Source organism: Choloepus didactylus, chromosome 18 (assembly GCF_015220235.1).
Source record: "Choloepus didactylus isolate mChoDid1 chromosome 18, mChoDid1.pri, whole genome shotgun sequence".
In the NCBI taxonomy this organism is placed as follows: domain Eukaryota; kingdom Metazoa; phylum Chordata; class Mammalia; order Pilosa; family Megalonychidae; genus Choloepus; species Choloepus didactylus.
In genome coordinates, this window is record NC_051324.1 from 8,919,020 (window position 1) to 8,931,820 (window position 12,801).

The window sequence follows — 12,801 nt, forward strand, 5'->3', positions numbered from 1 at the left end:
GGAAGTGTTAGTGGCAGATAGAGAAGCTGTCTGGAGCCTTTGGCAGGCTCCTATAGAGAATCACAATGCAGACCCTTAGGATTTTGGAGTAAAGCCTTACCATCCTCTGCAGATAACTACTCTCCATTTGAGAAACAGCTTTGGCCTGATATTGGGCCTTAGTAGAGACAGGACGCTTAACCACGGGCCACCAGGTTACCATGAGACCTGAGTTACCTATCATGAGCTGGGTGTTGTCCAACCCACCAAGCCATAAAGTTGGGTGTGCACAGCAGCACTTCATCATAAAATGGAAATGGTATATACGAGATAGAGCTCTAGTGGGTTCTGAAGGCACAAATGAGTTACATGAGGAAGTGGCCCAAATGCCCATGGTCCCCACTCCTGCCACATTACCTTCTCTTTCCCAGCCCACAGCTATGGCATCTTGGGGAGTTCCTTACAATAAGTTGACTGAGGAAGAGAAGACTCAGGCCTGGTTTACAGATGGTTCTGCACGTTACGCAGGCACCACCCGAAAGTGGACAGCTGCAGCACTGCAGCCCCTTTCTGGGATGTCCCTGAAGGACAGTGGTGAGGGGAAATCCTCTCAGTGGGTAGAACTTCGAGCAATCACCTGGTTGTTCACTTTGCTTGGAAGGAGAACTGACCAGTGGTGCATTTGTATACTGATTCCTGGGCTGTTGCTAATGGTTTGGCTGGATGGTCAGGGACTTGGAAGGAACATGATTGGAAGATTGGTAACAAGGAAGTCTGTGGAAGAGATATGTGGATAGACCTTTCTGAGTGGGCAATAAACATGAAGATATTTGTGTCCCATGTGAATGCTCACTAGAGGATGACTTCAGCAAAAGAAGATTTTAATAATCAAGTGGATAAGATAACCTGTTTGGTGGATACCAATCAGGCTCTTTCCCCAGCAACTCCTGTCATTGCCCAATGGGCTCAAGAACAAAGTGGTCATGGTGGTAGGGATGGGGGTTATGCATGGGCTCAGCAACATGGACTTCCACTCACCAAGGCTGACCTGGCCACAGCCACTGCTGAGTGTCCAATCTGCCAGCAGCAGAGACCCACAGTCAGTCCCCGATATGGCACCATTCCCCAAGGTGATCAGTCTGCTACCTGGTGGCAGGTTGATTTCATTGGGCCACTTCCATCATGGAAGCAGCAGTGATTTGTTCTTATTGGAATAGACACATACTCCGGACATGGTTTGCCTTCCCTGCACGAAATGCTTCTGCCAAAACTACCATCCGTGGACTTACAGAATGCCTTATCCACCGTCATTGTATTCAACACAGCATTGCTTCTGACCAAGGAACCCACTTCACAGCAAATGAAGTGAGGGGATGGGCACATGCTCATGGAATTCTCTGGTCTTACCATGTTCCCCATCATCCAGAGGCAGCTGGGTTGATAGAACGGTGGAATGGCCTGTTGAAGACTCAATTACGGCACCAACTAGGTGGCAATACCTTGCAGGGTTGGGGCAGTGTTCTCCAGGAGGCTGTGTATGCTGTGAATCAGCATCCACTCTGTGGTGCTGTTTCTCCCATAGCCAGGATTCATGGGTCCAGGAATCAAGGGGTGGAAACAGGAGTAGCACCACTCACTATGACTCCTAGTGATCCACTAGGGAAATTTTTGCTTCCTGTCCCTGCAAGCTTAAGCTCTGCTGGTCTACAGGTCTTGGTTCCAAAAGGAGGAGTGCTTCCACCAGGAAACACAACAATAATCCCACTGAACTGGAAGTTAGGACTGCCACCTGGCCACTTTGGGCTTCTTATGCTTCTGAATCAACAGGCAAGGAAGGGGGATTACTGTACTGGCTGGGGAGATTGATCCTGACTATCAAGGGGAAATAGCACTGCAACTACACAATGGAAGTAAAGAAGAGTTTTCCTGGAATACAGGAGATCCCCTAGGGCGCCTTTTAGTACTACCATGCCCCGTGATTCAAGTCAATGGAAAACCACAACAACCCAAGCCAGGCAGGACTACCAATGGCCAAGAAACTTCAGGAATGAAGGTTTGGGTCACCCCACCAGACAAAGAACCACAGCCAGCTGAAAAGCTTGCTGAGGGTAAAGAGAACATGGAATGGGTAGTGGAAGAAGGTCATGATAAATATGAACTACGGCCACGGACCAGTTACAGAAATGAGGACTATGATGGCATGAATATTTCCTCCTTGTTTTGTTATGAGTATGTTTGCATTTGTCTGTAAAGCAAGTATCTTTGTTTTCTTCTCTATCTTATCCCCTTATCATATGACATAAGTTGTACTGTTCATGTTGCAGTATTTAAGTTAAAGGAAATCATTTTAAGAGTTAATGTCACCTAAAGACTTGCATCCTATTCTGGAGAGATTTAGTATGTTTCCAGTTGTACACAGGACAACAGAGTATTGTTAGGCGAAACGTGTGTCTGTTTTTGTTCTCTACTTAGGGATAAAGTATGGTTAAGGTCATGTGTATAACTGCCAAATTGACAAGGGGTGGATTGCGATGGTTAGGTTCATGTGTCAACTTGGCCAGATGATGGTCAAGCAAGCACTGGCCTAACCGTTACTGCAAGGACATTTGTAGCTGCTTAATAAACCAGAAGGCTGGTTTATTTTATTGAATCAGCAGTCAATTGGCTGCAGCTGTGACTGATTACATCAACAAAGGGCATGTCCTCCATGAGAGAATGCAGTCAGCTGGATATAATCCAATCAGTTGAAGACTTTTAAGTGAGACAGATAGACAACCTTCACTTCTTCAGCTAGCCAGTGAAGCCATTTCCTGAGGAGTTCATCAGAGTTGCCAGTTCATTTCCTGAGTTCATCAAACATCTTCATTGGAGTTGCCAGTTTGCTGCCTGCCCTACGGAATTTGGACTCGTGCATCCCCACAGTTGCGTGAGACACTTAAAAAATCTTATATATATAGATATCTCTAGTTGATTCTGTTTCCCTAGAGGACCCTAACTAATACAATGCCCCTTACCTTCTTTTCTTGTCTTCTTATCTCCCCAACAACCCCTTCCTTTCTTTCCCCCCTCCTTCAAGAGAACTTCCTACACCTCTGTAAAGGATTTGGCAGTCCAGCAGGGAAACTGGGGGGTGACATTTTTTTCTGTTTTGCCCCTGTTAGAGGTGATAAGATTGGCGGGTGTCAGCTTGGGAAGGGGCCTGCCTGGCAACTGCATGCATTGACAAAAGCACTGCGTACACTTTCTTCCTCGGCTAGAGAAGGGCCCCAGCACCTGTCACCTCAGTTGTCCCCTTCAGCAGCTCAATGTGACCCAGCTGCGGGATGGTCTTCTCAGGGAATACCGGCCGAGCAGCAGAAAGGAGAACACGCCACCGCAGCCCTGGTGGACCAGATAACCGCAGGTGTGGACGGAAGGCAGGCTCGCCATGCCCCCCTGACCTGCCTACCTGGTCTGGCGTAAGGGGATGGGCAGCGACACGCACAAGAAAGGATCAAAGGTGTTGCTCTGTTTCCGGCAGTGCGGACAGGTCAGGGAGGACCTGTGAGGGAAAAGAAGGGAGATTAAAGCCTCCTCACTCGTTTGTACGTGGAGAGTGGAGAGGAAAGTCACAGTGCCTCCAAATGGAGACATGGCAGGCCACCCCACAAGCAGGCCGAGATCTCAGAACCATCCAGTCCTCTGGCTCTCGGCTTCACTGTGCCCCAGAATCACACAGGAAGCTGTTTAAAAATGCCGATGTCCAGGCCCTGCTCCCAGAGATTCGGTTTCCACTGGGGTGGGATGGGACCCAGGCACCAGCATTCTCACAAGCTCCCCATGGGATGCTAGAGTTCAGCCGGGGCTGGGAGCCATGGATGGAGTCCAGTCTCCTTGTGCAGGCAAGTAAACAGTGATGTTCAGAAAATAGCGACTAATAGTAATAGCTAACGTTTAAATAGCATTTACTATATATGGGGCATTGTTCTCAGCAAGGTACATATATTAACCCATTAACTGCCCACGACGACCTTATGGAGGTAGAAACTACTATTAACCCAAGCCTACTCAGGTGCCCCTAACAAGTGCTACTTCCCCAGGAATCTCTCCCTGATACACTCTGCACTTCAAAGCACTCTTGATTTTTCCTTCCAAGTACTCATCATTAAGGACCCAGCTGTCACCCTTGATGCTCATTGTGCTGGTTTGGATGTATTTTGCCCCCCCAAACGCCATTATCTTTGATGCAATCTTGTGTGGGCAGGAAACTATTAGTGTTGATTGGGTTGGAGACTTTTGATTGGATGTTTCCATGGAGATGTGATCACTCAACTGTGGGTGAGCTCTTTCTTTGGATAATTTCCATGGAGTTGTGGCCCCGCCCATTCAGCATGGGCCTTGATTAGTTTACTGGAGCACTATATAAGCACAGACAGAAGGAGCAAGCTTGCTACAGCCAAGAGGGACACTTTGAAGAATGCACAGGAGCTGAGAGAGGAGCTGCAGATGAGACACATTTTGAAGATGGCCGTTGAAAGGAGACTCTTGCTCCTGAGAAACTAAGAGAGGACAAACACCCCATGAGCAACTGAGAGTGACATTTTGAAGAGGAGATGCAGCCTAGAGAGGAACATCCTGGAAGAAAGCCATTTTTGAAACCAGAACTTGGAGAAGATGCCAACCACGTGCCTTCCCAGATAACAGAGGTTTTCCAGATGCCATTGGCCATCCTCCAGTGAAGGTACCCGATTGCTGATGTGTTACCTTGGACACTTTATGGCCTTAAGACTGTAACTGTGTAACCAAATAAACCCCTTTTATAAAAGCCAATCCATTTCTGGTATTTTGCATCCCGGCAGCATTGGCAAACTAGAACATTCATCTTTCTCTCAGCCCCTCCAATCCACACCCCTAAACCCATTAACAAGTTCTATTGAATCTATTCCCAAAACTATTCCAAACCCATCTGCTCCTCTCCATGTCTACCTCCACCTCCAGGTTCCTCACTGGGATGATTCAGCAGCATCTCAACTGCTTCTACTCTTGCTTCCACTCATCACCTGTAGCAACCAAAGTCATCCCTTAAATTGATAAATTAGACCATACCCAGCTCTAAACTTTCCAGGGGCTTCCTGTGCATTGAGGCTAAACCCCACTCGCCTTGGCGTTGCTCTGAAGACCTGCACTGCCAGGTGCCTCCTACCTCTCCAGCCTCCCCTCCAACCCACTGACACCCTTGGCAGCTCCATTGGCTTTTCTGTTCCTTGAACTTGCCAAGATCATTCCAACCTCAGGACCTTTGACTTGCTGTTTCTCCTGCCTGGAAAACTCTGTTCCCGAATATTTGAATGGTTGACTCCTTGTGTCTCCATTCTCAAGTTAAATGTCCCCTCTGAAAAGAAGCCTTCCCTGATCTAAGCCTCCCCCACCTCCTTATCATCTCACTTATCTGGGTCACAACTTGTTTACTTGAGTATTCACTAAACACCTGCCCCAACAGAGGGTGAGCTCCATGAGGGCAGGGGCTGGGTCTTATTCTCAGCTCCACTCCCAGCACCTAGAAAAGAACCTGGCACATAGTAGGCAGGGATTAAATACCTCAAGAATAAATGTAATGGATGGTGGTGATGGGAGCACTCCTTGTGGATGTAATTAACACCACTGAATTATATACTTGAAAGTAGTTACAATGGGAAATTTTAAGTGTATATATATATTGCCACAATAAAAATTAAAAACAAACAAACATAGAACTACACAACAAAAAAAGTGAACCCTAATATAAACTATGGACTTTTGTTAATAATATAATTATGATAATATTGGTCCACCAATTGTAATAAAGGTACCACATTAATGCAAAGTGTTAATAGGGAAAACTGTTGGGGGGTGGGTAGTGGTATATGGGAACTTTGTATTTTTCTTTATGATTTTTCTGTAAACCTACAACTGTTCTTAAAAATAAATTTTTAAAAAATTTATAAAAATTTCTAAAAAGAAGAAATGAATATATATTTGGTGAGTATATGTCTCCAGTGGGTGGGGTATTTGGCTCCTCACTGTTACCAATGGACCAAGCACAATAGCAGGCACTCAAATATTGGAAAGAAGGAACAAGGGAGCGTATTTGTGATGAAAAGAGAAACAGGTAAAGAAAAGGGAGTGAGCCGAGAAATGGGAGAATTCACTGTACAAGGAAAACACTGGATGTTACCTGGAGGAAGCCATGGTGACCCTTCCCCTCTCTCTAGCAAGCCCCTCCACCTGCCCTCCCAACCCTCCTCTAAATTTTCTTTGTTCTCTTCCTCTATTCTTCTTTCCTCTGTCTCCTTATTTTTGCTCCTAGTGTCTCTGCTTTGGGCACTTGAAGATAAGACAGATAACCTACAAGGAGCATGGCTAAAAAAGGTAGCGAGCCATCAAAATCTAAGAGTGGAAGCTTAGAGCTATGTACCCCAGCAAACCATGCTCTTAATCCATTCCTGCAGATATGGCCCCATCGTAAACAAGATCTCTTGAAGATGGGACTTCAGTTGAGGTGCAGCCCCACTCAATCAGGTTGGGCTTTCACCTGGATGACTGGAGTCCTTTATAAGCAGAATGAAAGCCAGATGGAGAGAGCAGCCACGGTGCAGCCTGAAGCTGGAAGGCAATGGAAACAGGAAGAGAAAGGAGAAGATGCCCCCATGTGCATTGCCATATGATGGAAAAGCCAAGAACCAAGCATTACTGGCAGCCAGCCCCAAAATGCCACAGTCTTCTGGGAGAAAGCATCACCTTGATGACACCTTGATTTTGGACTTAAAATTGTCAGCCAATAAATTCCTGTTGTCTCGAGCAACTCTTTGCATGGTATTTGCTTTAACAGCCAGGACACTGAAACACTAGGTTTCCTTTATGCATACCCCATAGCTTGTTACTGCATCCGTCAGAGAATAAGTGGGCCTTTCCTCAGATACAACAGTGAAATTTGAGCTTATTTAGAAGAGATTTCAATAACTAGATATTCTAAGCAACTCAGAGCCCAAATGGAATGTCCCCTGGTCATTCTGGCTAATTCTTCAGCATCCTCCCCTCTGGGGGGACAGAAGGAAAGAGAACTTCTCAAGTGCTGTGGATTTTCTGTGCCCATGTGCGCCAGTTTGTATATTTATGTCCCTCAGAAAAAGCCATATTCTTTAATGCATTCTTGTGGGGGCAGACGTATTAGTGTGGATTGGGTCGGAACCTATTGGTTCAGGGTCCATGGAGATGTGACCCATCCAACTGTAGGTGATAACTCTGATTGGATAGTTTCCGTGGAGGTGTGGCCTCACCCATTCAGCGTGGGCCTTGTTTAGTTTACTGGAGCACTATATAAGCTCAGACAGAAGGAGCTCACAGAGAGCTGGAGCTGAGACAGACATTTTGAAGACGGCCATTGAAAGCTGATGCAGACATTCTGGAGAACGCCATTTTGAAACACAATCCAGGAGCAAGCAGATGCCAGCCACGTGCCTTCCCAGCTAACAGAGGTTTTCCAGATGCCAATGGCCTTTCTCCAGTGAAGGTACCCTTTGCTGATGGACACTTTATGGCCTTAAGACTGTAACCTTGTAACCAAATAAACCCCCTTTTATAAAAGCCAATCCATTTCTGGTGTTTTGCATTCTGGCAGCATTAGCAAACTAGAACACCGTGGAAACCAGCTTTGACAGTCTTGCAAAATGTCTCAGAGAACATTTGGTTTTCTAAATAACCACCCTCAAAGACCTCAATAGGGATCATGTCCTACTGATTCTATCAGCTATTACTAAATTTAATAAAAATCCTAAATCAGGACAGTTTCTGGGCAAGTGTTTGTGACTTCCTCCTTTCCAAACACAAACAATACAAATCCCCCAAAATCAGTCGGCTGAAAGTATAGAAGTAAATGGCTGTAAGTAAATTCTAAAAGACTGGAATAACTTTTACCTTGCTTGAAGAGAAAAACAATTAGAGAAAAAACAACAGGAGATCTATGGGGAACACTCCATAGCAAAGGAAACAGAATAGAATCCAGAAAACTCAGAGAAAATTATTTAATGCAGCATCCAGAAAAAAAATTTTTTTTTCATTTTGGTATCCATAGTAGAGAACAAGAGAGCATAACTTCTGTGCAGCTGAAGTAGCAACAGCAAATCACAAGAAAAGAAAGAGGTAAGAAGGAAAAGCAGCAGCAGAGAAGAGGAAGAATTACAAAGAAAACAGAAGTAGAACTTGTGCTTCTACACATGGATGGATCAGAGGACAAATCCTGGTTCTGCCACTTACTTGGGAAAAGCCCAGCCTCCCAAATTGTAACCCCCAGCTCCTGGGGCTCTTATAAGGATTAAATAAAAACACATGGGCAGGCATCGGGCCTAGAGGAGGTCCGCTGTAACCCTGGCTTCCCCTAAATCCAGGTCACTTGCAGATTCTCACCTTTAAGCTTTCATTTATTTTCTTGTTGAATTTGTTTCCATCCATTTAATCCTATGCATCCTTCAGAGCCCATCAAAAGACACACCTCCTCCCTGAAGCCCAGGGGTGTTTCTCTCCTCTATGACCTTCTGTTACATTAATTAGTGATTTCACTAAAATGTTATAACACTTAGAAATATTCTCCCTTGTGTGATCCTCTGAGGTATCACACATAAAAGCCCAAAGAGAACACTTACTTTCTAAGGTCAAGGGCTGTATAATTGTATATATTTTTATATTCTCCTCAGGAACTCTTGAACTCAAAAGTGACTAGTTACATAGGGCTGTCTGGCCCAAACAAGAAAATAGGCAGGATCTCCACTTCCTGACAGCGAGCACTGGCTGGTGAGTCCAGGGCCTTGGCGTTCACACCCTGTGGAACCACCCACTCATCACTCCTCCCCCAAGGGGAGATAGAAGTCCCAGAGTCAAGAAAATGGAAAAGAAGAATTCCTAAAAGTTAGAGGCACTAGCAGTGAGTGGTTAACAGGGATTTGCAATGGGGGAGAGCAGGGTGTTTCTGGGCCCCGTGGTTTTATAATCTCAGGGTAAATCAGGCAACGGGAGCCTGGTGATCAGCAAATAAGTTGGCTGGGCCCTTGGGTGAGGAATTCTAAATATATCCCATTCTTACCTATATTGGGCTTGAAAGTGGCTTTGCACAAAGCTTCGGCCTAGAGAAGGCTGAGGCGAGGGTGATGGGAGGTTCTCAGAGTTTCTACTGACTTCGGGCTGAAGCTGCAAAGCAATGAGGAAAAATGAGCACGATTAGAAACACCTCCCAGAGCTCAGCCCCTTCCAGACAACTAGGGATCCCCTCCTGCTGGGCCGACAACAGCCCTTTCCAGGCCTGGGCTCTATACTGCATAAAGTCTGGACCTTCACACTGCCTTAACTGTAACTCAATACACTCCATCCTTTGACCTCTCAACTCCCTAAGAGGAAGAGAGAGAGAGAGAGAGAGGTACTGAAAGAGCAAAACTAAAGAAAAGAACCTTGGCAAAGGCTCACTCAGGCTCACCCGGCTTCAACTGTGGCCTCTGAGTTGATGACCCCCTGACCTTTGCCCCTGTCCTGCTGGGCCTCCCAGGTCTAAAGGCCTCGGGGTGAGCTGGGATCACCTCCCACACATCCACACCACATCTCCCACCTCCCACTTGCTAAACCCTGTGCACATTTTCTAGTGAGCCAGTTTTCACAATTGCACCATCTTTCTCAGACAAACCGGGCTTTAAATCTCAGACGCCGATCCAAAGTTTCCTTCACTCCAAATATCTATCCTATCACGCCCTTTGCATTCACTGTGTATTAGTTTTCTGTGGCTGCTGTAAAAAATGACCACAAACCAGTAGCTTCAAACCACAGAAATTTATTCTCTCACACTTCTGGATAGTATTGCCCTTGTTGTTATTAAACAATGGGGAGCATCTAACGGGTTCTAAACCTAGACAGTGGCTACATGCTTGGAGAGGTGCTTCACCTTGACAGCCACTCCCGGGATGGAGAAAGGGCATGTTTGGAGGCTCAGGGGTCAAGGTAACAGGGTGAACTGAAGTCATGAAAATGAAAAGGAAGAATGCATTCAGGACACCCTGTGTCTGTACGTCCTAACTCAGAACCCGACTGGGAGAACAGGGGAGAAATCGGGCACGGGTGAACATGGCCAAATCTGTGGTTCAAATCTGGTGGCTGCAGAACACCTGTTCTGTTCACAAAAGCGAGCGAGTCAAAAGGCAAAGGTAGTCTGGGATGGGCACGCCAGATTTGAGGGTGATTCAGCACCCAGGCAGATGTCTAACTGCAAACAGACGAAGGAGGCAGGCAGGAGTTAGTGCTGGGTGCACAGTGGACACTTGTTATTTTTTTGGCTGTCCAGGATTCATCCTACCTTCTTGGGCAATTCTGCCCCTTCTGGAACATGAAATGCAGCCTGCTGGTGTGAAAAGTACTCTTTAATCGGTCCTGCCCTCCTCTACCAAGGGGCAGGGGCAAGCCCCAAGCTAGATGGATGAGATGTTCCTGTCCTAAATGTGCACGAACAGTGACTGAAAGGCTGAAAATCTTTATTCCAGCAGTAGTGTCCAGCACGGGAAGGATGAAGCAGTTCATTCCTGACTCTTCCAAGCCTGGGTCTTCAGCCTTCCCTTTATTCCTGTGTGCATCCCCCTTGGCCTTCTGATACACCCCTTTTTGTTCCAAGTCCTCTGAAGCTGCTTGCTGGTGCTTGCAACCAAAGAACTCCCAGTGACACAAGATGCTTCTGCATAAGGTGATCCGTGAAGCACTGGGAGAGGCCGTGGGCAGGATCACTCAGGCATGGGGTACGGAAAGAGAAAAACCAGGATGAAGCTGGGGTAGGAGGCAGCAGGGGGAGAGTCACAAAGCTGGGACCACGAGGTCAAATGAGGCTGGTTCTACTCTCTGCTAGCCAAGGTTCTAGTAGCTCTCTGAGCCTCACTCCACATCTGAAAGAAATAGTAGGATACACTGAACTTACAGCACTATCACTAAAACCAAGAGATGTCCGTGTGTATCCTGCCCAGAAAATAGTAGCTGATTAATAAATGTTAGCTTTCTGATCCTTTCCCCAGCCTCATGCTCTCTTCAGTACTGAAAGAGTAGCATATTCTGTAAAGCAAACTGCCAAGAAGATTGTGTGTTTGCACTGATAGGGATGCAAAAGTATGCCCTTGTCACAGGGTGGAAACATTTTGAAAATAGCTAAATAAAAGGGAATATCAAGATCTCGACCATTAAGATAACAGGGAGAAAGGGGTCCTGTGTTTTCTATTCCAGTTTCAAATAAATCTAGCTCCATGGCTTTCACACGCTTTGAAAACAGAAATAACCTCAAAAAGAGAAATCATCATAGATTAAAGCAAAGGACAGGATCTTTCCTTCTTGGTAAGGGAAAATGAAATTTCCTGCCAAAGAATCCCAACAGCTCTGCTCTTTACCTTCAGGCGTACACAGCCGGCTTCCACAGGGAGCCTGATTTTCTGAGAGCAAATTTCAGGAGAGGCTTTGATCCCACACGGAGAAAAAGGTATTTTCTGGTCTCAAATCAGGTCAAATTGAGGGCTGGGCAAGCTTCTCTCCTGGGCCCACAACCACCCCCTGGTCTTGCCTGGGTAACGATGTAGTTCCACCACACTTGACACTTAAAAGAACAGAAAGCAGCCCAGCATGGCCAAGGATGGTAAGTGAGGAGCAGAGTGGTCTGAAATGAGGCTGAGTGGTTTTCAGGGGCCAGCTGGGTAGGGCTTTGCCAGCCAATTAAGAGTCTGGATTTTGTTCTTGGTACAATGGGAAACTGCTAGGGAAATTTAAGCAAGAGAATGATAGGAACTGATTTCCTTTATAAAAAGACCTCTCTGCTGTGTACAGAATGCATTGTAGTGGAGATACATTTCCACTTATTGGAAAATGGATGACCAATTATGGCTGCTTTTGTTTGTTTCTTCAAGTTGTTAAGAATCATTGGCAGAAAAGGGGGAGGCAAAATGAGATGAAATAGTTTCAGTGGCTGAGAGATTCCAAATGGAGTCGAGAGGTCACTCTGGTGGACATTCTTATGCACTATGTAGATAACACCTCTTAGGCTTTAATGTATTGGAATAGCTAGAAGTAAATACCTGAAACTACCAAACTCCAACCCAGCAGTCTGGACTCCTGAAGACAATTATATAATAATGTAGATTACAAGGGGTGACAGTGTGATTGTGAAGACCTTGTGGATCACACCCCCTTTATCTAGTGTATGGATGAGTGGAGGAATGGGGATAAAAACTAAAGGACAAATGGGGTGGGATGGGGGGATGATTTGGGCATTCTTTTTTCACTTTTACTTTTTATTCTTGTTCTGGTTCTTTCTGGTGTAAGGAAAATGTTCAGAAATAGATTGTGGTGATGAATGCATAACTATGTTTATCACACTGTGGACAGTGGATTGTATACCATGGATGATTGTATGGTGTGTGAATGTATTTCAATAAAACTGAATTTAATTAAAAAAAAAAAAGGAATCATTGGCAGGTCCACTCAGCTTAAATAAACTCAATATCATCTTAAAAAATGGTTTGGAACAAAGGCTCTACAGGAGTGGTTCTTGACTGAGCACGGTTTTGCCTCCCAGCAAACATTTGGCAATGTCTGGAGACATTTTTGGTTAACACAATTTGGGGGAGAGGGGGCATGCACAATTGGCATCTAGTGAGCAGGGGGATATTATCAAAGCTACAATGCACTAGATATCCCCCCACAACAAAGAACTGTCTGGCCCCAGATGTCAAAAGTGTCAATGTTTAGAAAACCTGGTCATGAGTCACATTTCCTGGATTTGAATCCTGGCTCCCCCACCCA

General features: G+C 45.7%; 1 protein-coding gene across 2 annotated transcripts in view; it reads right to left on the reverse strand.

Moving 5' to 3' along the window:
• USP43 (ubiquitin specific peptidase 43) overlaps nucleotides 1-12,801 on the reverse strand; it is a 66,966-nt gene that overhangs the window by 40,989 nt on the left and 13,176 nt on the right. For both annotated transcript variants that reach the window (XM_037809633.1, XM_037809632.1), the window contains exons 3-4: nucleotides 9,074-9,177; nucleotides 3,428-3,520 (exon numbers count right to left, since the gene is read on the reverse strand). In XM_037809633.1, coding sequence (XP_037665561.1) covers nucleotides 3,428-3,520; nucleotides 9,074-9,177 — 197 coding nt within the window. The remainder of the gene's footprint in view (nucleotides 1-3,427; nucleotides 3,521-9,073; nucleotides 9,178-12,801) is intronic.